The sequence below is a fragment of the Lithobates pipiens genome, unplaced genomic scaffold (genome assembly GCF_037356315.1).
Source record: "Lithobates pipiens isolate NorthernLeopardFrog02 unplaced genomic scaffold, aLitPip1_a1.2 Scaffold_13, whole genome shotgun sequence".
Lineage (NCBI taxonomy): Eukaryota > Metazoa > Chordata > Amphibia > Anura > Ranidae > Lithobates > Lithobates pipiens.
Genome location: NW_027507718.1, coordinates 335,605,998 through 335,631,846, shown reverse-complemented (window position 1 = coordinate 335,631,846; position 25,849 = coordinate 335,605,998). Strand labels below are relative to the sequence as shown.

General features: G+C 40.6%; 1 protein-coding gene across 4 annotated transcripts in view; it reads right to left on the bottom strand.

Moving 5' to 3' along the window:
* Positions 1-25,849, bottom strand: part of ARHGAP10 (Rho GTPase activating protein 10) — a 433,763-nt gene that overhangs the window by 127,607 nt on the left and 280,307 nt on the right. For all 4 annotated transcript variants that reach the window (XM_077477009.1, XM_077477008.1, XM_077477011.1 and 1 more), the window contains 2 exons: positions 24,224-24,329; positions 22,315-22,474 (listed from right to left, as the gene is read on the bottom strand). In XM_077477009.1, coding sequence (XP_077333135.1) covers positions 22,315-22,474; positions 24,224-24,329 — 266 coding nt within the window. The remainder of the gene's footprint in view (positions 1-22,314; positions 22,475-24,223; positions 24,330-25,849) is intronic.

The following is a 25,849-nucleotide window of genomic DNA, read 5'->3' as shown; positions in this document are numbered from 1 at the left end:
GGACAAAGTTTTAGAGCTGGGCTATAAAACTTTCCGACAACATGATCCGATCGGCCTTTGTCCGATTGTGTGTAGAGAATTCCGATCGGACAAAGTGCCACGCATGCTCAGATCAAATTCCTAGACCAAAGCTATTGGCTACTAGCCTGAGCGTAGTCCCGTCGTAACGAAATAACGTCATCACGTTACGTACAATCGGATTTCCGACAACTTTGTCCGACCGTGTGTATGCAACACAAGTTTCGGACAAAATCCGACGGATTTTGTTGTCGGAATGTCCGACCGTATGTACAAGAGTTTATGGGTATTGACCTATACCTTTATTACAGAAACCATTAGTGACAATAACCCCTGAAGAAGACATGCTATTAGCAAGTTTAAAGGTGCTGGGGTTCATAAATTTACAGCTGGCACTCCTTTTGGAATATTGAAGATACTTTTAAAGTGGTGGTTTATTATGTGTTTTTAACCCTGTACACATACACATTCTGTGTTTATGTAGCCCATAGGGAGATTTTTTAATACCATGTTAATGAAAGCTTTGTAATTCTTTGTTATTTTTTTGTGTTTATAATGGGTGCTTTAAGGCAGAGCTTGACAAATCCCAAGCATCACGTTGCCGTGGCGACTAGAAATTGAATCCTGGTGCATGGGCATCTGTGAGTCAGGTTTACTCATCGGATGGAATGGATGGCACCCGAATGCTTACACCCCCTATGTATTCTGGGCTCTGATTGCCCATATGTGGACCCGGGACCAGCATAGCAGGTGCCGCCGAGTAGAGGGGATGGAGGAGAGCTGATGTGTGTCTGCTCTCCTCTTGTTGCCCGTTTCCACGCCCATTAAGGCCTGGGAAAGAATGTAATACTTTGCCATGTGAATTGCATTACATTCAGTGGAGCACAGGGGAGACATCCAGAGTATTTCAGAACCAGGATGTCCCATTAAAGAGAACCTACTGATTATTCTACCCTATGTGATAAAAAAAAAAGTTTTGTTAGACTAAATTGTGCAAAAACAGCCACCCATGGAATTCAGCTTCAAGATTTCTATTTTTTAGCACTATGGGCTGAATAGGAGGAATCATTCAAGCTGGCATATGTGGCTACCACAGTACCCAAAAAGTGCCTGCATGTGATTTTGTGCAGCCACTGTTGGTCTGAGAATTTTATGACTGGCAGCTTCAACAAAAGTCAAATGAAAATGGATTTCTGTCAAGCCGGGTGATGCTGGGGACACAGGGATAACTGTGGAACGAATTTCAGTTGATTTAGTAGGTAATCCACTTATAGTGAACATCGTAAAAATAGGAAAAATTTACTTTTCTGTCTGACCAATTACACAACCATATGTTTTATCAGTTTTTAATTGATTAACTGACAAACATGCACCTACCCCCCATCTATCTATACATCAATTGAAACTCATGGAGGAAGGCACTCTGCCAGGCACTCATGCACTTTTGTCATTATAATTTCTGCAGAAATGTAATGCACTTTGATAAGAAATAGCTTTCAGAAAAAGGGGCTGGGATCTGACATTACACACTGCAGATTTACGTGAGGAGAGCTTTCAGAGGGGAGGGGAGGGGAGTGGAGTGGAGTGGAGGGGGACACCCCCCCCCCCCCCACACACACACACAGCACATAGGAACAGAGCTGAGGCTGTCAATCACAGGCAGTGTGCTGGAGCTCTCTTCCACTACATTTTTATCTCTTGGTGTCAGGGAAAACTTGGCAGAAGTGACTCATACAGATAGTAGAGAAATGAGGCAGCAGAGAGAAATTACACCTAGTGCCCTGGATTGAAACAAGCACAACACACTACAGAAGAGATATGCACTACCAAGCGGACCTCAAACTGTGGCAAAAACTACAAGTCCCATCATATCTCTGCCTTTGGGTGTCATACTTGTGGCTGTCAGTCTGGGACCTCTGCAACAGCTGTAGGTTCCACTAATTGCATATCCCTGCTATAGAGTGATATGTTTAGTCCACATTTCATGTCAGAGGTTTACAGCCACTTTAACTTAAACCCAAAGTTATTACCTTTTGTATCCCATGCCCCTCCCTTTTAAGTATGTAAGATCTCACAAACAGGGGCCTCCTTACCCTCTTGAATTGTATTGTAACTGTACTGACTCCTTTTATATTCTAAAGCATTGCACAAACTGTTTGCACTATATAAATCCTGTATTATAATATTAACAATAATGTTCCACTGTACATTCCCTAGAAGATGAGTGCTGGCAGTCAATTTAAAGACGTTTTCGGCAAGCTTTGAGCATACCTAAAAGCTTGCCTAACAAAATTGTGTCTAATGTTGCTTAAAACTTGGTAAATGATTTCTGTAACTATTGCTCTAAACTTTAAAATCTGAAGCCTTTGTGAAATAGGCCTAAAGAGATGATAACTATCAAAGGGCAAAAACCACAATCAGTACATTTCTCTAATACATGCACTTTAACCCATGTTTTGGCTCTTTAAAATGCTGCACAAGTACAGAAAATATCTGTTGATCAGCAAGAAATCCAGTGAGCTCATAACGTCATGTTTGACTGGCGTTAGCCTTTCTTGCTGGACTACAGAAGGTCAGCTATTTGTCTCCCATCTCTGTCCCTTTCCACATGTACATAAATTACATTTTAAATAGTGTTGATGATTTATACAGCACTATACATTCTGTTTACATCAGAGGAATACTCTAATTTTTTCCCCCCAAACATTTACTGTTGCTTTGGCTGTAAAAAGCCTGCCCACACACAGCAAGGAATGAACCTTACAAAAACTACCCCTGCAAGACTTTTACAAGCCTGACAATGATGTCACAGAGTAATAAAAGCGGTTTCTGCCTACATGAATATTATTATTATTCTTCAGGATTTATATAGCGCCAACAGTTTGGGCAGCACTTTACAACATGGGGGGGGAGACAGTACAGTTACAATTCCATACAGGAGGGATACGAGGGCCCTGCTCAAATAAAGGTGGAAGGAAAAGTAATTCTACATTTGGGTAATGGCTGATCATACACTTTAGGAAAAGCAGTGAATATGGTAGTGAGTAGTGATCCCACTAGTACATACGTCATGACATGAATATGTTATGTTCCATACTCAGTTATGTCATGTTTTATAGCATTGAGCAGTGTAATTCCAAGATGTCAGTTAAGGTTAAATATATAGAACGCGCCAGAAAAAGGAAATAACATTTGTTTCAAGTTGTAATAATGCAATGAATAATGGAGGTCCTACTGTACAGTTCAATTATCTGTATAAAAAGTACTAGTACTTTTTGGCTTTGTGCTTTCAAAGACTAACAGAAATCATTTGTAACCTGTAATAACCTTAAAATACAAGGACACAGAGAAAGGAGACTTATTATTGTACATAACATGTTTACATTGCTAAGAACGTAAAAAAAAAAAAAAAAAAAAAAAAATATATATATTATATATATATATATATATATATATATATATATATATACACACATATACACATATACATACACACACACATTATATATATATATATATATATATATATATATATATTTATTTATATATTTTTTTATCAACCAACAGGAGACCTTAATCTTCTAAAGTATACAGTCAAAGAATCACGTGTAAAGCAGAACATGTCACATGCACTTTTTTTTTTTTCTAAAGGCCTTAACCACTTGACCTTTGGTAGCTTTTACCACTTTCATAACCAAAGCCTTTTTTTGTTATTCAGCACTGTACTACTTTAACTGGCAATTACTCGGTCATGCAACATTGAACAAACAAAAAAAACACTATATTTTCTACTTTTTTTATATAAAATATATACATCAATTGTCGGCCAAAATGTATTCTGCTACACGTCTTCGGTAAAACCAAACGGTGCTTTTGGGGACACTAGCATAGTTCTGATCGTGATCACAATACTGATCCATACAGACACTATACTAACAATGGTGGTGATTAGAGACTTATGAGACAGAGTGTGGTGGGCAATCTGGCACTGACACTGGCACTGGCTGGGAGGGACATTGACGTCGCTAGTGATACTAATAAAATGATCAGTGATAATACTGTACATTGAAACTGTACTGGCTAGGTGACAGGAGTGATCAAGAGGGCACTCAAGGGGTTAAATGTGTGCCTAACAAGTGTATAAAAGTATGTGTGCTGCTTTTACTTCCAGATCATCTAGCGGAGTCTCTCCTTCTCCTTGCTTCCAGTGCTAAACAGTAACTGAAAGCAGGGATAAATCCAGCCTGATCTGTGAGTTGTGTTTACTAACACACAGATCTCTGTCCTATGAGTGGCCACAGCTGATCAAAAGGTAAACAGCCAAATTGATTAGCTGCAACCTGCTAACATACTTGTGCTATGTCCAAACATAGCAAAGGTCAGCAGGGGGAATGCGCTCCTCTAGACCAGGAAGTACCTGTAAGTTTTGGCATCTGGAGCTGCTGACCACCAGCAGTAGATGCTAGTAAATACCGCTAGTGAATACATGCCAGTAAATACCGCTAGTCGACACATGCCAGTAAATACTGCTAGTGGTCGGCGAAAGGTTAAACACTTGGGAGACCTAAATAATGATCAAATGCAATTCATACAATTGTACCCATGGACAACTTCAACAGAACTAAATTGTTATCGGTGTAATTAGCACACTATATGCAATAAAGCCTTATAAAGACATAATACAGTACACAATGCCAATGTTCCCTATCTGCATATATTTTTAGCAATATTGTGCGCTTAGTGATTTATGATGTGGATCTATGCATATGATATTAGCCAAGGGCTACTCACATTTCTGCTCTTTTGAGCTCTTTAAAACGATCTTAAATTTTCAGCTTCTGTGAAACAATCAGTGTGCCTGCTCTTCTTCAGACCCTATTGTTTACTTATGTCATTTAGCGAGTTATTTTTTGTTGTTTGTCTGTCTCTATTGCTAAAGATTGGTACACACAGTTTTTTTTTTCTTTGTGCTCAATTTCTGCATATACACAAGTGATGTGGATGCAGGGATCTCCCCCGCTGTGCTATCTGATTCTGACAGAGAGGATGTATGTCACTATTCGTGGTTCTACAGACACTGGATAGCAATGCTAGGAACTGTATTTCCACAAAAGCAGCCATTTAGCGTTTAACCAGTTGGAGTCCGCGCTATAGCCAAAAGATGGCTACAGCGTGGCCATTGCCAGGAGGGCTTACATGGATGTTCTCCCATTTGCATGCTGGGCGCGAGGGTAGCGTGCTATGTGACTACAGATTTCTTGCGACTTGGCTGATCGCAGATCGGGTAATGGGCCAACAACACCCCTTTACCACGTGGGCAGCTGTCAGCTAATGACAGCTGGTCACCGAAGTAAGCAGAAGCTGGTTATCAGCTTTTTTTTGTACTCTCACTGTTAGCGTGAAGAGAAGAAAGCCTTAAACTGTATTCTGTTAGCCCTTGTACACACGGTCGGACATTCTGACAACCAAATCCGCTGGATTTTGTCCGAAACTGTTGCATACACACGGTCGGACAAAGTTGTCGCAAAATTCGATTGTACATAACGCGATGACGTTATTTAATTACGGCGGGACTACGTTCAGGCTAGTAGCCAATAGCTTTGGTCTAGGAATTTGATCTGAGCATGAGTGGCACTTTGTCCGTCGGAGTAGGCTACACATGATCGGAGTATGTCCGATCGGAGCATGTTGTTGGAAAATTTTATAGACAAGTTGGAAAACTTGGTCCGTCAGATATTCCGACAGAAACAGTCCGATGGAGACCACATACAGTTGGATTATCCGACAATCCGGTCTGATCGGACACATTCCGTCGGAATTTGCGACCGTGTGTACAAGGGCTTAGAGGAACATCAGTGCCTTCTCACCAGTGCCACCAATCAGTGCCCACCAGTGAAGGAAAAAAAAAATTACCCGTTTGCAAACCTATAACAAAATATGACAAATTTAGTTTTTTTTCAAAAATGTGTTTGTTTAGCAAAAAAGAAAACCCAAGTGGTGATTAACCACTTCAATACAGGGCACTTTCACCCCCTTCCTTCCCAGCCCAATTTTCAGCTTTCATCGCTCTAGAGCTTTCAGTGACAATTGCGCGGTCATGCTACGCTGTACCCAAATGAAATTGTTATCATTTTGTTCGCACAAATAGAGCTTTATTTTGGTGTTATTTATTCACGACTCCGTTTTTTTTTTTTTGCGATATAAGCGCAAAAAAAGCGGAAATTTGGAAAAAAAACAATATTTTCTTTTTTCTATTTGAAAAGAAATCCAATAAAATCAAATTTTGTCATAAATTTAAGCCAAAATGTATTCTGCTGCATGTTTTTGGTAAAAAAAATTCCGTTAAGTGTATAATAATTGGTTTGTGTGATCACGGACATATGTACGCAAATGATCATGTACATATGTGTGCAGGTGATCACGTACATATGTGTGCAGATAATCATTGGGACATGTGATTTTAGTGGGACATATGTGGGGGACATGTTTTTATTATTAGGGACATGTGTTTTTATTATTTGGGGACATGTATGTTTTGGGGACATGTGTGTTTTGGGGACATATGTGGGGACTGTGTTTGTACTGTGTGGTGTGTTGTGTGTTTACACTACACTGATGATCAGTGAGTAAAAAGCTGTAAAAAGCAGCCCATACTCACTGATCATCAGCCGGCTGCAGCGTTCTGCTCTCCTCTCCTCAGCGGTGACTTCCGTGTGAGGAGAGGAGAGCCGATTGCCTAGCAACCGGCTGTTTGTTTACATCACATGACGGCCGTGATTGGACGCGGCCGTCATGTGATCAGGAGGGCCAATCACAGAGCCCTCCTGCCGATCTGAGATGTGCCGTGTCCGGGTGACACGAGCACATCGGGATCGCGCCGCTGCGCGGGCACGCGATCCCGCTACTCCTGAAGGACGTTCCTGAACGTCCTATCAGGAGTAGACGGCTCCCACCCGGCCGTATATATGCATTGGCCGGGTGGGAAGTGGTTAAATACCACCAAAAGAAAGCTTTATGTGTAAAAAAAAAAAAAAAAAAAGATAAAACCATTTCATATGGGTATAGTGTTGCATGACATTTAACCCCTTAAGGGTTTAAGTGTCCCCTTAACCACTGGGCACTGAAACCCCCTTCCTAACCAGATCAATTTTCAGCTTTCGGTGCTCTCACATTTTGTATGACAATTAGTCAGTCATGCAACACTAACTGCTGGTTTTTTTATTTTTTGTGCTAGAAGAAAAAAAGACCGAAAATTCTGTAAACAAAATTCAAATTTCTTTGTTTCTGCAAATTAGTAATTTTTCTACATACATTTTGACCAAAATAACCCAAATCAATGCATATTATTTGGTCTGTGTGAAAGTTAAGAGTCCACAAGCTATGGTGCCAATCTCTAAAAAATGTATCACACCAGAAGTACCGACGGCCTATATAATTTCTTGCAACCCTAACAAGCCAGGGATGTATAAATACCCCCTAAATGACCCCTTTAGGGAAAGCAGACATTCCAAGGTATTTAGTAAGAGGCATTGTTGAGTTTTTTGAAGTTGTAATTTTTTCCCACAATTCTTTGCAAAATCAAGATTTTTTTTTCTTTTTTTTTCCACAAAATTGTCATATTAGCAAGTTATTTCTCACAGACAGCATATGCATAGCACAAATTACAACCCAAAACATTCTACTACTCCTGAGTATGGAGATATCACGTGAAACTTTTACACAGCCTGGCCACATACAGTGGCCCAACATGAAGGGAGCACTATCAGCGTTCTAGGAGCATAAATTGCACATATTTCTTGACCACCTCTTGCACTTTTGAAGGCCCTGGAGCACCAGGACAATGGAAATGCTCCAAAAATGATCCAATTTTGGAAGGAAAATACCCAAATGTATAATCTATGAGGCATGAGTCTTTTGAACAAGTCATTTTTTTCTACAAGTTTTTGGAAAATGTGGAAAGAAAAAGAAAAAAACACTTTTTTTTACACAAAAATGTCCATTTATACAATATTTCTAACACATAGAACGTACATACCAAAAATTACACCCCAAAATAGATTCCCCTACTCTTCCTGAGTACAGCGATACCACATGCCTGGCCACATACAGAGGCCCAACATGCAGGGAGCACCATCAGGTGTTCTAGGGGCATACATTTCAAATCTTATTTGACTATCTAATTACACTTTTGTGAGACACTGACGGGCACTCTAGTGGCATGGATAAGCATGAATCAGGGATGGCCGAGAATGGCTGAGCATGGATGGGATTGGCCAAGCATGGATGGATGAGTGCTGCAATGGGCACAGAGCAGTGTTGTGGGCACTACAGATTCAGCCCACAGTGCTGCTGCACCCTATCATCAGTGGATGTGTTTTGTGAGTACCTCCATTGTTTGATTAACCACTTTCAGACCGGACCATTTTGCAGGCAAATGACCAGACCACTTTTTGCGAATCGGCACTGCGTTGCTTAACTGACAATTGCATGGTCATGCGACGTGGCTCCCAAACAAAATTGACGTCCTTTTTTTCCCACAAATAGAGCTTTCTTTTAGTGGTATTTGATCAACCCTGCGGTTTTTATTTTTTGCGCTATAAACAATAAAAAGCGCCAATTTTGAAAAAAAAAAAAACATTTTTTTTTTTACTTTTTGCTATCATAAATATCCCCCAAAAATATATAAAAAAAACATTTTTTTCCTCAGTTTAAGCCGATTGATTGGTTTGCGCAAAATTTATAGCGTTTACAAAATAGAGGATAGTTTTATGGCATTTTTATTATTTTATTTTTTTACTAGTAATGGTAGCGATCAGCGATTTTTATTGTGACTGCGACATTATGGCGGACACATTGGACATTTTTGACAAATTTTTGAGACCATTGTCATTTATACAGCAATCAGTGCTATACAAATGCACCGATTCCTGTGTAAATGACACTGGCAGTGAAGGGGTTAACCAGGGGTGGCAGTGTAGGAGTGAAGTGTGTCCTAGGGGCGTGTTACTAACTGTGGGGGGCTGGGCTGTGTGTTAGTTAACACTGATTTCTGCTCCAATCACAGGAAGCAGAGATCAGTGTCACTTGTTGCTAGGCAAAACGGGGAGTTGCTGTTTACAACGGCATCTCCCCGTTCTCCTTCCCCGTGAGACGATCGCGGGTATCCCCAGACTCATGGGGGTCCCGACCGGCATACCGGCGGTGCGCACGCGATGGCAGGGCGGCAAATTCAACTGGACGTACCTGTACGCCAGTTTGCCTGCCCGTGCCATTCTGCTGACGTACATAGATGTGCGCCGGTCAGGAACTGGCTAACACTACATACTGTTTAAAATACTACACTATCCGGCACCCCCTTTCTTTTATTACTCCTGTATCCACTGAGGGACAAAGACAAACATAGAACCCACTTTAGACCAGGAATACAAGAGAGAAGAAGGAATTATTACCAGGGTTTACTTACATGCGGTTACCTCATTACCGCAAGGTAAGCGGCCACTTCTCACTTGTGTGTTCTTTACACGAAGAGGAGATACCTATTCCTCCAGCACTAAACTTTACACATTGGAATGTTTATCTACACTGAGAAGAAAAGATTGTAATAGACTTTTATTCACAATCTGATTATACTGTTCACATTGTGGATTTGTTTGGATCGACTTTAGTGTACTGGAGCTGGCACTATTGGACTTTTCAGTGTATTTTCTGCACAGATTATCTGTATTTTGCAGAGTTTTTTTTTTGCATTTTGCACAAGATATATGCATTTTTGCACAGGCGTCTTGCACTTTGCATGGAGATATATTTATATTGTGGATTTTGCACATTCCTGCATTTTTTGCACGGTGATCGCTTGTATTTGTTTGCAAGTTTGCACAAGCTATTTGTTTGTTTGCACTGATTGGCTTATTTGCACTATTATACACAGAGTATATATATCCCAATGTTTTTAGTCAATCTGTGGCACTCTGCACTTTGATATGACTATTATATGACTGTTCCAGCATTAACATAACGGTGCTATTAGTAATTTTTTTTTTTGCACGTTTATGTTTATGATCGATTTATTTAATTTATATTTGTACTATAACCTTTAGCACCCTTTTTTTTGTATTTACTGAGAACAGCGCAGCAACACCCCCCCCCCCCCCCCCCATATTCATTCTCATTGTTTGTGGGTATGGTCTGTCTGACCCACATTTGGCACTTGCAGCAGTTTCATCTGTAGTCCCCCTTTTTCACACGTTAGCGCAGGAATAGTTATACATTATATAAATTTCTTCATCAGTTTAGGCCCGTATGTATCCTTTTTTTTTTTTTACCAAAAAACATGTAGAACACAATGCAATAAGCGTATATTGATTGGTTTGCACAAATGTTATAGCGTCTACAAAACAGGGGATAGATTTATGGCACTTTTATTATTTTTTACTAGTAATGGCGGTGATCTGCAATTTTTAGTGGGACTGCGGCAGACAGATCGGAAACTGGACAGATCAAAATACATATAAAAATAGCGACTGATTGCTGTATAAATGTCACTGGCAAGGAAGGGGTTTACACTAGGTGGCGATCAAGGGGTTAAGCGTGTCCTAGGGAGGTGTTTAACTGTGGGGGTAGTGTACTGACTGGAAATAGAGAGATTGCTGTTCCTGATTACTAGGAACAGCAGATCTCTCTCTACTCCCTGACAGAATGAGGATCTGTCTGTTTACATTGACAGATCCCCATTCTGTGTCTCAGGAGCGAACGCGGGTCGCCAGCGGACATTGTGGCCGCTGGCAACACGCATAAACTCTGTCAAAAACTGAAGACAAAGACCTGATTGAAGCAAAAAAATAAAAAACATGTGTATACCTAAAACGTTCAATTCAAACATTGCAAATGTTACAGGACAACCAAAAATGCGTATCTGATCACATGCATTTTCTAGAATGACAAAATGTAATTCCAATTGAGTGGTCACTTATTTCCCCCCTTTCCCTATACAATTGCCCAAAAAAAAAAAAAAAAAAAAACTTTTTTCAGTCAAGGCACCCTTTAAATTTCAGCACCGGCTCGAGGCACCCCATTCTAAAATGTAAAAACTGAATAGTTTTACATAACGTAGCAACATTCATACATGCAAGACACCCATTGGTAGAGGGGATTTATTTTTCCAAAGCAAATATACCTTTGCACACTGATACTGACTTGTATACCAATGTTTCTCTTCTCCCTGAGCTTTCACACCATACGCGCATGAAAAAGGATGGGAAAGCTGCGCAGATTTCACTTACAGGTACACCAGTTTCACATCAGTTTTCATGCGTGTCAGTTATGTGCCCTGTTTACACCAATGTTGTTGTCACGTCAGTTTTTCACATGCAGAAAAGTGCACAAAATGTTGCAGATTCTTGCACAGAAAAAATCTGCATGTTGTGGTGTGAACAGGGCACATAGAGAACAATCGTTTTTTGCTGCCCCTGCAGAACGCATATAGAAAAACTGATGTCTCTGCACCATGGTGTGAACAAGGCCTAACTAAGCTAATGTGACTCCAATGCTGATGGAGAGGTGCAGGGGTGGTGCAAACAAGGATACTACACCCAACATCCTTCTTATCAACCGATGATGTCATTGATTGTTAGGACACTGGTGGCTAGAAGGTGGTAATGGTGTACAATAAAGACCTGTGGCTTTGTGTAACTAAAAGCAGGCTTAGAAAAATTGGAGAAAATGGCAGTGGGGTCCGTTTTAGATAAGTGAATAGTTGGGAAAAAGGGGATTATTACGGTGCTAAAACAATCAAAAGGATAGCAATTGTTCTATATAAATTTTATTACAACATAATTTAAACAAAAAATCCACACTACAAATAATCAATTAAAATTCAGGGAGCACAGAAGATATTATGTAGGGCCTGAATAGTGATGGCCTTGATGTGCTGCTGGGTCAATTCTTCCCTACATGTTTCACCATTACAATGGCTTCCTCAGGGGAAATAGGACTTGACCAGTGATATAAAAAGAGAAGCTACAAAATATAAAGGAAGAAAAAACAGAAATATAAATACAAAAATGTAATATATTTGGGGTTACGTGTTGCATGGTTTCTATAGGTAAAATAGATCTGATGAACCCAGTCAAGAGATTCCCAGACCACCCACCATAGATGGTATATCAACGTCAAATCCAAAGAAGTGCATACATACCCCAAATTCTACCCCAGCTTGGGGCGGGCAAAGCGTACGCCCAATGGGTGGCGCCTCAAATAATAACCCCCTTGATGTGACTGCAGGAGGCAAAGGGCAACCAGTAAAACAAAAAATTATATATATTATATTTATTAGATTTGGGGTAATAGGCAAATAAGCCCAAAATAAATGATCCCAAAAAACAGCAGCCAACATGGCCTCCATACATACCCAATCAAAGAGACAAATCATTTCAAATGCAGGGGCGCTGAAGAGGCAAGAAACCGAATGTACAGATAGATTGAGTTGTAGACAAAAACTCGAATTGGATATATAGTGGCTAAAATAAAAGTAACAATTAGGAAACTTGCCTTAAAAAAATAAATAAAAAAAAGAGAAAGGGGAAAGCGAATTACATAATGTATCCAACAACCAATCTGATGCTTACCTCTTTACTACTAGCATATAGACCAGTACTGGGTTATATAAACCAGAATCGCCCCAGCGCAGAGAGTGCCTGAGCTTGTAAGCAGCCAATTGGAGAATATCCACTAGATGGAAATCTCTAAAGGATACAAAGATAGAGAAAGGAGACCGCATAAAATCAAACCGGACCATAAGGAGAAGTGTGGAGCAGACCCCTCCATAACCGCGTACTAACCTTTATACAACCATACATACGAATCAGCGCCCCGGACGAAAGACGGCCACTGCACATGCGCCCGATCCACAACATGAGCCTACAATACCCATGGTGCTATGCAACGCATGCGCAGTGGCAGTCTTTCGTCCGCTCTTGCTCGGTGGTGACGCAAGCACGCCGATCGAGTGGGGGGTATAAATGGCACTTGAACCAGACACATTTTGCTTGTTCGACGGGGGCGCCGATTCGCATGTATGGTTGTATCAAGGTACCTAAGGAGGGGTCTGCTCCACACTTTCCCTTATGGTCCGGATTGATTTTATGTGGTCTCCTTTCTCTATCTTTGTATCCTTTAGGCCCCTTTCACACTGGGGCGGTGCGGGCGTCGGCGGTAAAGCCCCGCTATTTTTAGCAGCGCTTTACCGTTGTTTTTGCGGCGGTCTACGCCCGCTAGCAGGGGTTAAAACAATAAAAGGGTTAAAAAACGTTGCCGGCGGTATAGCCATGCTGCCCCATTGATTTCAATGGGTAGGAGCGGTGAATACACTGCTCCTTTCACTGCTCCAAAGATGCGGCTAGCAGGACTTTTTTTCACCGTCCTGCTAGCGCACCACTCCAGTGTGAAAGGGGCCGTTTTTTTCAGGCGTAGTGCCTGAAAACCGACCCATTGTGAAAGGAGCCTTAGGGATTTCCATCTAGTGGATATTCTCCAATTGGCTGCTCACAAGCTCAGGCACTCTGCGCTGGGGTGATTCTGGTTTATTTAACAGTACTGGTCTATATGCTAGTAGTAAAGAGGTAAGCATCAGATTGGTTGTTGGATACATTATGTAATTCTCTTTCCCCTTTCTCCTTTTTTTTTTTTGATAGCAAGTTTCCTAATTGTTACTTTATTTTAGCCACTATATATCCAATTAGCGTTTATGGATACAACTCAATCTATCTGTACATTCGGTTTCTTGCCTCTTTAGTGCCCCTGCATTTGAAATTATTTGTCTCTTTGATTGGGTATGTATGGAGGCCATGTTGGCTCCTGTTTATGCTTTTTTGGGATAATTTATTTTGGGCTTATTTGCCTATTACCCCGAATCTAATAAGTATACATATATATATATTTTTTTGTTTTATTGGTTGCCCTTTGCCCCCTGCAGTCACATCAAGGTGGTTATTATTTGAGGCGTCACCCATTGGGCGTGCGCTTTGCCCGCCCCATGCTTGGGTAGAATTTGGGGTATGTATGCACTCCTTTGGATTTGACGTTGATATACCATCTAGGGAGGGTGGTCTGGGAATCTCTTGACTGGGTTCATGAAATATATTTTACCTATAAAAGCCATGCAACACGTAACCCCAAATCTATTACATTTTTGTATTTATATTTCTGTTTTTTCTTTCTTCCTTTATATTTTGTAGCTTCTCTTTTTATATCACTGGTCAAGTCCTATTTCCCCTGAGGAAGCCATTGTAATGGTGAAACATGTAGGGAAGATTTGACCCAGCAGCACATCAAAGCCATCACTATTTGGGCCATACATAATATCTTCTGTGCTCCCCGAATTTTAATTATTTGTATCTATTTGTAGTGTGAATTTTTTGTTTAAATGTTATAATAAATTGTATATAGAATAATTGCTATCCTTTTGATTGTTTTGGCACCGTAATAATCCCCTCCCCCCCCCCCCCCCAACTATCCACTTTTGTAAAAGCAGGCTTGTTCCACCCACTGGCTTGAACACAATTTTTGAGCAATGTTATGCATTTTGCCAAGGCACCCCTGAAGAACCCTGTAGGCACCCTGGGTGCCCTGCTTGAAAAAGGCTGCTCTACAGCATCAGCCCACGATGCTCAAAGTACAATGTACATAGCAGATAGAAAAACAGTGTACAAGAAGGAATATCTGCTGTGCAGCATGAAGTAAAGAAGCAGGACTCAGCACAACACACATGGATGTGAGGAAAAAATTAAATAAAGCTTCATAAAAAAAAAAAAAAATGTTCACACAAAAATACTTGTACTGGTTTCAGAAGGCATACGTATGTATATCCTGCCAATGAAAGCACTTCCTGTTGTAGGACAATGATGCTAAGCCACTGACTCAAATTGCTGGCGGCACTGTCAGCCTTCCGTGCGTGCTCCTTTAGCGGCTTCTCAGTTCAAATAGGCAGCCTTTTTGAAAGATAGCTGAAGGAGCTTGTACAGTAGGCTAACACCATTTCAAACAAAGGAGCCCATTTATAAAACAGCGAATTTGACTTTGAACAAACATTCACTGCAGATGAATCTTTCTGGTGCCTGTTTAATTGACAGTGATTGATTCACCACCAGTGAATGCTTGGTGAAAGTCACATTGACTGCTTTATAAATATGTCTCTAAGGGTTTGCAAATCATAAAAGTTCCCATTTAGCAGCACATATCCTGTTGTGTCTCACTGCTAGGATACCATAAATTCAAAATATTTATCACTTTGGTTATAAGAATTTGCCTGCTAAGCTTTTATTTCTCTGATGAAAATGTCTGCTTAAGATTCTGGTTCTTCCTAGTAGAACTACACTGCCCTCTTATGAGTAATGCTCTGGATGCAAGACGTCTGAGCTGACTACTCAAAAAAAGAAAGAGCATAACTCATTCCATTTTAGTTTCTAAATTATTAAATCAAACCTCATCACAACAATTAAGATGTTAAACAGAGAGTTAGCAATATTCAAACACCTACAACCAACAAGAACTAATAGATTAATAATATTTTAAAATGTTAATAGCTGTGCTTCTGTTGCTCAAATAATGTGAATGCATTGAATGATACTAGTCCCTGGGTACTTTTTAAAATTACTCTAAAATCTAATATGTCTGTCTTGAAAGTGCATGATTCTGTAGGTCTTCCCAATTCAAAAATTCATTAATTTGCTGTAATAAATCTTTAATTCAGTTTTTTAGGACAAATTTTCATCAGCTAAAGTAAAAATGTTGGCAAACTGCTTAATTTGAACTGTCAGCCTTCCCTTCAGTCTAGCACAGTTAGGCTTGGTTCACATACAATCTAATACCAAAAGTATTGGGACACTGCCTGTACACACAAACTTTTTTTAAGCTTTATATCTTTATTCATTTCTTTTTCATCACAAACAACCTTTCCATAAAAAAAAAAAGGTAGGGACACAGTACCATTTTTACATATCCCCATCCCACCCTTCCATTTCCTACATTCGTCACCTCCCCACTTATACGCACCCACTCATACTTCCTTCTTATTAAAAAGTACCATCATTCATTTTCTCCCACCATACCTTCCATATCCTGTCAAATTTTTTAATACATCCTTGTCTTATATATGCTACTCTTTCTTTAAGGATAACTCTGTTCATATTTTGCACCCACTCTCCACTCGTTGGAGGTGTAGAGGATTGCCATTTCTGGGCTATAAGTTTTCTAGCTTGAAAAAAACACCTTAATTTTGCTAGGTTACCATCTTTAGGTTCACTACTCCCCTTGATCCATCCCAGTACACATCCCACCGGTTCTATTTCTACTACTGTCTCAAAGACATGACTAACTATCCTCACCACCTCCCTCCAGTACCGATGTAACTTAGGACATCTCCAGAACATGTGGATCATGTCTCCTTCTATCCTTCCACATCTAGGACAGGCTGCATCACTCCTTCTGCCAAACTGGGCCATCCTCTTAGGGGTATAATATGCTCTATACAATAAGAGTAAATGTGAGAACTTTTGAGATGGGAAAATGGACACCCAAGGTGCCACCTCAAGAATCCTCTCCCATTGATCTTCCAAAATGTTACCCACATCCGTCTCCCATTTTTTCCTATTTATTTGACCCCATTTTTTCCCCTGGTATTCCTTACACAACTCTACATACACTTTAGATATTAATCCTTTTCCCGATTCTGCTCGGAGTAGATCCTTAATTACTGGCATCTCACTCCATACTATTGCTGCCCCCTCAAACTGCTTTTCCAGGGCATGCCTAATCTGCAACTATCTAAAAAAGGACTTTTTCGGAATTAGAAACTGATTCCTTAATTCTTGGAATTGCTTCATTTTGCCATTCCGATACACATGAACTTTAATGACATCCCAGTCTTAAGCCCCATACACACTATCAGATTTTCTGCCGTTTTTTTTTCTTCAGATTTACCAAAACCATGTAGTGCAAGGGCCTGCCTGATTGCATACGCATTGAAGCTCCTAAGGTTTGACCTCATATTATATGATTTTGGTAAATCTGAAGGAAAAAAAATCAGCAGAAAAGCTGATAGTGTTTATGTAGTCCGTAGGGTTCAATATTGACTTGACCCACCCTTTGCAGCTTTAACTCTTCTGGGAAGGCTGTCCACAAGGTTTAGGAGTGTGTCTATGGGACTATTTGACCACTCTTCTAGAAGGCCTGGCCCACAGTCTGCTCCAATTCATCTTAAAGGTGTTCTTAATGGGTTGAGGTCAGGACTCTGTGCAGGCCAGTCAAGTTCTTCCACCCCAAACACGCTCATCCATGTCTTCATGGACCTTGCTTTCTGGACTGGTTCAAATCATTTGGTGGAGGGGGATTATGGTGTGGGGTTGTTTTTCAGTGGTTGGGATTGGCCCCTTAGTTCCAGTGAAGGGAACTCTTAAGGCATCAGCATACCGAGACATCTTGAATAATTTTATGCTCCCAACTTTGTGGGAGCAGTTTGGGGATGGCCCCTTCCTGTTCCAACATGACTGTGCATCAGTGCACAAAGCAAGGTTCTGGAAGAATGGTCAAACATTCCCATAGACACACTCCTAAACTCTCCCCTATAGCTGCAAAGGGTGGGCCAACTCAATATTGAACCCTACGGACTAAGACTGGGATTCCAAAGTTCATGCCTATGTAACGGCAAGTGTCCCAGTACTTTTGTAAATAGTGTATGTGCGGCCACAGGGTCCAGTGTGTGCCTGTTCACCTGTTCAAGTGCAATTCAGATCTGAATTTTTGCCCAAGCACACAAAGGACCCTTTTGCAATCCGCTCCGGGGCTGCCCCGGACCGGTTCCATTCAGACCTGGTCACACTTGCATGTCATGCAAATTGGATGTGGAAAAACATATGTGGAAAAACACAAGAACCCAGCCTAATATAGGCCCCTCTCCAGTATTGAAACTGCTTACTCTGATCTCACAGTGTGTATTAGATGCTGCCGCAAGTCAGATAAAGCCCATCTAATTTGGACATCCAGTATCATCTCACCAGCTCATCTGTCCCTGGTATGCCCCTTTCATTCTTTGGACTGCAGTTCTTTTAATTGCGGAAGCTATATACAGCTCAATGCAAGCCCTGCCCATCAGCCATTATAAGCCTAATTTGTGTAGATAAGCACAGAGTATTAGTGATGATGTGACTGGGTATACAATATGGCATTTTGTGAATACAGAAGAGGTTTGTTTTACAATGCCATTACCATGTTAATTTGTGGGGACGGGGTAAGGCAAAATATAAGCAGATTAAAAACTTTAGCTTTTATTTATTTTTTTCTGCAAACTTCTTAAAAAAATACAAGGCATTTTACAAAACAATACATGGTAATACATTTACAATACTAATAAGGTACAGGAAAAAAACCCACCAAAAACATAATATGCAAAATAACTCAAATATACGAGGAAAATAAAGAAATGACAAAAACTACATTTAACAAGACTCCTAATCTCAAACACAACAAATATCTAATAATACTAATAAAACACTAATATTAGTTTTCTGCCATATGAAAATGGCTAAATCAAATATTCCCCGAATTGATCTCATATACAGTATCTCACACCCCCTCACATTTTTGTAAATATTTCATTATATATCTTTTCATGTGACAACACTGAATAAATTACACTTTGCTACAATGTAAAGTAGTGAAGCAACATGGCCTCTCATGCCAAAAAACTGAGGATCTGAAAAAAAATTGTTGCTCCACAAGAAGATGGCTTAGGCTATAAGAAGACTGCCAAGAACCTGAAACTGAGCTACAGCATAGTGGCCAAGACCATACAGCGTATTAACGGGACAGGTTCCACTCAGAACAGGCCTCGCCATGGTCGAGCAAAGAAGTTGAGTGCACATGCTCAGTGGCATATCCAGAGGCTGTCTTTGGGAAATCGATGCATGAGTGCTGCCAGCATTGCTGCAGAGATTGAAGGGGTGGCGGGTCAGGCGGACAGTGTTCAGATCATACGTCTCACGCACTGCATCAAATTGGTCTGCATGACTGTCATTTCAGAAGGAAGCCTCTTCTAAAGATGATGCACCTGAAAGCCCACAAAAATTTTGCAGAAGACAAGGCGACTAAGGACATGGATTACTGGAACCATGTCCTGTGGTCTAAAGAGACCAAGATAAACGTATTTGGTTCAGATGGTGTCAAGCGTGTGTGGCTGCAACAAGGTGAGGAGTACAAAGCCAAGTGTGTCTTGCCTACAGTCAAGCATGATGATTGCAGTGTCATGAAATAAAAAACGGATAATTGGCATGTGCGTATGTATTCACCCCCTTTATTATGAAGCCCAATCTAAGTGTCACATAATATGTCATAACATATGAGGCTGCAACACCTAAGCAAGAGGCACCACTAACCAAATACTGCCATGAGGACCAAGGAACTCTCCAAACAAGTAAGGGACAATGTTGTTGAGAAGTGCAAATCAGGGTTAGGTTATCAAAAAATATCTAAATCTTTGATGATCCCTAGGCGCACCATCAAATCTATCATAACCAAATGGAAAGAACATGGCAAACCTGCCAAGAGACAACCACACACCAAAATACACGGACCAGGCAAGGAGGGCATTAATCAGAGAGGCAACACAGAGACCCAAGGTAACCCTGGAGGAGCTGCAGAGCTCCACAGCAGAGACTGGAGTATCTGTACATATGATGACAATAAGCCATACGCTCCATAGAGTTGGGTTTTATGGCAGAGTGGCCAGAAGAAAGCCATTACTTTCAGAAAAAACTAAATGGCAGGTTTTGAGTTTGCGAAAAGGCATGTGGGAGACTCCTAAAATATATGGAGGAACGTGCTCTGGTCGGATGAGACTAAAATTTAACTTTTTGGCCATCAAAGAAAACGCTGTCTGGCCCAAGTCCAACACATCACATAACCCAAAGGACACCATCCCCATAGTAAAACGTGGTGGTGACAGAATCATGCTGTGGGGATGTTTTTCAGCAGTCGAGACTGGGAAACTGGTCAGAGTTGAGGGGAAGATAGATGGTGCTAAATACAGGGCTATTCTTGAGTAAAACCTTTACCACTTTGTGTGTGATTTGAGGCTAGGACGGAGGTTCACCTTCCAGCGGGACAATGACCCCAAACCCACTGTTAATGCAACACGTTGGTGTTTTAAGGGGAAACATGTAAATGTGTTTGAATGGCCTAGTCAAAGCCCAGACCTCAATTCAATAGAAAATCTGTGGTCAGACTTAAAAAGATTGCTGTTCACAAGCGCAAACCATCCAACTTGAAGGAGCTGGAGCAGTTTTGCGAGGTGGAATGGGTAAAAATCCAAGTGGTAAGATGTAGCAAGCTCATAGAGACTTATCCAAAGCAACTTAGAGCTGTGATAGCCACAAAAAGGTGTCTCTACAAAGTATTGACTTTAGGGGGGTGAATAGTTATGCACATTGACTTTTTCTGTTATTTTGTCCTATTTGTTTGCTTCATAATAAAAAAAAAAATCTTCAAAGTTGTGGGCATGTTGTGTAAATTAAACGATGCAAAATCCTCAAACAATCCATGTTAATTCCAGGTTGTGAGGCAACAAAACACGAAAAATGCCAAGGGGGTGAATACTTTTGCAAGGCACTGTACATAGATAGATAAAAGATTGATTGACATCTAGATATATAAAACCAGGTATAAAAAACAGCAATTTAAAAAAAACAAAAAACAAAACAAAAAAACAAACAAAAAAACAACAACCTAAAACCAGTATAGTTTTCCTTTAACTTTTACTTGTCCAAGCAGACACCCGGATTTGTCATAAATAACTTTCAGCTCTATCCAGCCCATCAGAAATCTTTGGTTGAAAGGTGTTGTATAGGCAATCACATTCCACTGATCCATACTGACAATAAGACACTTGTCTAGTCTGTCAGCCCTGGGTGATTGCCAAAATGTAGAGTATATTCATCCTAACAATGAAAACTGCCTTCCCGGCTCTTGCTTCATTCTGGTGTCACCTCATCTGACTTCTGTGCTATGAACACATCACATAAATAGAAAGACAAAAAGATTTCTGCTACAAGAATACAGATGAAAAGTTTCCATTTTATGTACATTGCTATACAGCAACTCTAATCAACAAGTTAAATAAATCAATGATGGCTAATGCTACAGGGAGAGACTGCAACTACGTTAAAGTCCGAATGTTCACTCAATTTACCTTTATTTAAATGCTATGCGATCCACTTCTCTCTTGATATTTCTAAATCCTCAAACCCCACACCCTGGCCACTGGTACTTAGAGATATACAACCATTTTCTGATAGCAGCAAAGAGCATATAGTAGAGGAGTCTTAAAACGGTTATATCAAAAACAACTGGCAAAAAGGAGACAGTGTGAGGCTGTGGGGCATGAGGTATGACAGATCACAGATGTCCCCATACATTAACTTTGCTTCTAGCTATAGAAACAGAACATATAACCAGAAACAATTAATTTTTAAGTTTATACTCAGTCATGCAGTGTAGCCAACACGTTAGAAAGCAAGACTAGCAGTAATGTACAGAGCAATGAAAAAGGGTATGGAATTTAAAAGATGTATGGCATTTTTTTCTAGAAATATACTTACCTAGATAGATGCAGCATTGAATCGAATCAGCATCTGTCCCCTGTGGACACCAACACTGGGAACCGAATGATGGAACACCACCAATTGCTCGGTTCTCACAGCACTGTGAGTAGAGACCCGGTGACTGCTGGTCACCGCTCTCTCCTCTGTGACCCCCCCCCCCCGGTCACTGGAGCGCTGAGCTGTGGAGGGATGGGAGTGGCCAGCTCAGGCTCTCGGTGGCTTGCTGAGAGGCTGAGCCAGGTTGCGGCCGAGGCACGTCTGCTGAAAACAGGTTGCAGGAGTGCAGAACGAACTGCAATCCTGTGATCCATAGGAGTAGCACAGCCAAACAAGCTTTGGCTGTACTACTCCTTTAGGCTCACCAACCATGCAACAATCTAACTGTACACTCTTTGCACAACTAGCTCTAAATGTATTCAATTTTGTAATATGAAGACCTTATGGTCAGATTGTAACATGTGTGGTGAGCTTTAACATGAAAGCTGGAAGCTCACTGTTGCTATAAGGAACCCTGTTAGCAACCATTCAATTATCAACTGTAATTTTTAGGAACAGCTCTACTCTACATATATGTGTGACTACTAGATATTAAAACGATCCCAAATTTGTTGAAAGAAGTTAAAGCAGCCAAGAAAGGTTGGGTAAATACCTTTTCATGATTTTCAATAAGTATTTCAACAACAATGTTTTGAAACTTCAAGTCCATGATGCCTGCTACAGTTTCTTCTTGAGGTCTCATTAATGTTGGGCCAAACACCACTCCCAGATTAGCTACAGTCATCAAATTCTTCTTGGCATGGCTGGAGACACTTAAAAAAAAAAAAAAAAGGATATTACGTCAGAGATATACATACATAAATCTACTATTAACACTAAGCCACTGGGCACCAGCTTTGTCAATTAGGTCTGCTTAATAAGCAATGTGAATCATAAGTTTGACTCATGTAGGGTGGAGGAAGAAATGTAGAAACTTCTTGTAAGCAGAATGAAACAGACAAAATACGCTTAAATTAGATAAATGCAATAACCTAAAAGTATTATACAATACTAATATTAATCAGACGTTATTCCCTTCACGCTGACAGCATGCATATATGCGGCCTCACTGGACTGGGCTTTTTCCGTGGGGCCGCATAAATGAGTATCTGCCTTTGTGCTGGGAGTGCACAGCACACTGCTAGCACAGAGACCGGGGGCTCACCGGGAGCGGGGAGTCCAATACTAACAATAGGGTGCCGAAACCTCCGATTTCTGGGTCATCTGATCATTGTGATAACTGTGATAGCCAATCGGAGGGTATCAATAACTGTGAAGCCCGTCCCTGTGTTTCTCCCTGTGAATGGAGAGGAAAGATACATTGTATCTTTTTTTTTTTTTTAAAAGCATTTTTAAAATTAGTATCAGTATCGGTGTGTTTTAGGTAGGATAAAAAAAAAAAGCAAAAATGTGCATTATTGTTTCTGGGCTCTAACAGGGGTACATACAACATATACATATGGTGGCATCACTGCGATTATCAGGAGCAGCAGAATTTATTTTGTGTTTTAGTTTTACCCTTAGGCAGAAAGGGGTGAAATATAACAGATGCTGTGACCTGCAAATGTAAAACTCAAATTATATATGTAAAGTATAAAAAAAATAATCTAGTGCAGCATAAAACACACTTTAGCAGGCTTGAGAAAGGAGGGACCCACTCCCAAAAGGTGTCATCTAGTAAAATGGTGCGCACAATACCTTCTCCCTGGTCCAGCTGCTACAAGGACGAAGAGAATTGGATTGTGTTCAGATTTGCTTGGCCAGGGTACTGCATTTCTCCCTCCTCACCAAGGCTGTATACAACTGCCCTATGCATTTTTATGGTGTGCCAGATCTGGGTGCTCTTTTGTTCTATGTTTAAGGCTACATTCACATAAATGTTTTGCAGCTCGAAGCCTGAGGACAATCAACAAACAAAATCCAGTTCATTCCCCCCCCCCCCAAATGTGAACAGGGACCATTGAAATGAATGGGATTTTGCTTGTTGAGCGCATTTAAAGCAAAAGTAAACCCACTGAAATTTTTTTTTTATGACCTGCATACTAGCTGATTCTGAAATACTTACCTTAGAACGAGGCCCCAATATCTCCGATGATCCACGCCGAGGGAGCTGACATGGTCCCAGCGTGTCTTCCGGGTATTGCGGTTCCGGCGCTGTGAGTGGCCGGAGCCGCGATATCGTCACTCCCGTGCGTCAAGTCCGCCGTCTGCCAGGCTTCCAGCTGAAAGTCCCCTGTGCACATGCGCCGCTGCAGTCAACGGTGAATTGCGAGGGGAATATCACCTAAACCATACAGGTTTGGGAGATATTTTTTTACCTACAGGTAAGCCTTATTATAGGCTTACATGTAGGTAAAAGTAAAAAAACAAACAAAATAAAAAACACAGTATACAACGGATTTAAGCTTAAAGCAACAAAACTTGTGCTGATCTTGTGATGATCTCTAAAATCAGGATGGATTGATTAGCATTCTAATTTATGTTCACAATATTAAGGCAGAGATAACAGTGATGTTACATACTAAGCCAAGTGCTTGATGAGAAGGTCCAACATTTCTCGATTTTTTTCAGGAAGCTGGTAAACTAAGAAGTGAATTGCATTCACCCGGGACTCAGGACTTCCACTTTCTGTAAGAGAGAACCAAACACATCTATTTATATTTATAATTCATAAACTACTACATAATCCTTTGTTATAGCCCATTAAATGGGAAGTTATTTTAACAAGGGTATAAGGATATTGATACATTTGCAACAGAAAAGCCAGGGGGAGTAGTTGCCCTATTGGCATTGTTGTTGGCAAGCCCTCCCCATCAGACACCAGCTGCCTACAAGTGCAGTCAAGTGCTGAACTGACCAAGAGTTGCACTGTTCCTCACGGTTTGCTATAGAGTATGGCTGTTTATACCAAACAGTGTAAACAATTATTAATTAATGCATCTTATTAGATGTCTTTAGATTTTTTGCTCTCAAATATGTACTTATTTGATATAATCCACAATTAAAATGAAGCATACTGTTATAAGTGCCTGAGTACTGAGCTATAACGTCAGTGTGATGTTAGAAGCTCCAGAACGCAGATGGTTTAATGAGAACTGCAGAACATGGGAGGTTGAAAGATGAAGCACATACTGCTTCAGACACCACTCAATATTCTGGGCACACCACCTTTCTTCCTCATTCTACTGAAATCTATCCAGGTCAATAAGCAACAAAATTTGATTATTAAAATGCCTAGGGTACCAGAAAAACATCTTAAGTAAAAATCATCATCTATTGCAAACGCTCCAATCCATTTACACATTTCCCATTCATACAAACCTATTTTAAGCGATTAATACAAGTTTTGAACAGATGATCAGAACCATAGCTAATTGTTATATTTTTTATATATACAGTATCTCACAAAAGTGAGTACACCCCCCTCACATTTTTGTAAATATTTTATTATATCTTTTCATGTGACAACACTAAACAAATGACACTTTGCTGCAATGTAAAGTAGTGAGTGTACAGCTTGTATAACAGTGTAAATTTGCTGTCCCCTCAAAATAACTCAACACACAGCTATTAATGTCTAAATCGCTGGCAACAAAAGTGAATACACCCCTAAGTGAAAAAATGTCCAAATTGGGTCCAAAGGGGTCAATATTTTGTGTGACCACCATTATTTTCCAGCACTGCCTTATCCCTCTTGGGCACGGAGTTCACCAGAGCTTCACAGGTTGCCACTGGAGTCCTCTTCCACTCCTCCATGACGTCATCATGCAGCTGGTGGATGTTACAGACCTTGCGCTCCTCCACCTTCCATTTGAGAACATCCTACAGATGCTCAATAGGGTTTAGGTCTGTAGACATGCTTGGCCAGTCCATTACCTTTACACTCAGCTTTATAAAGGCAGTGGTCATCTTGGAGGTGTGCTTGGGGTCATTATGTTGGAATACTGCCCTGAGGCCCAGTCTTGGAAGGGAGGGGGTTCCTGCTCTGCTTCAGTATGACCTAATACATATAGGCATTCATGGTTCCCTCAATGAACTGTAGCTCCCCAGTGCTGGCAGCACTCATGCAGCCCAGACCATGATACTCCCACCACCATGCTTGACTGTATGCAAGACGCACTGGACTTTGTATGCCTCAACTGGTTGTG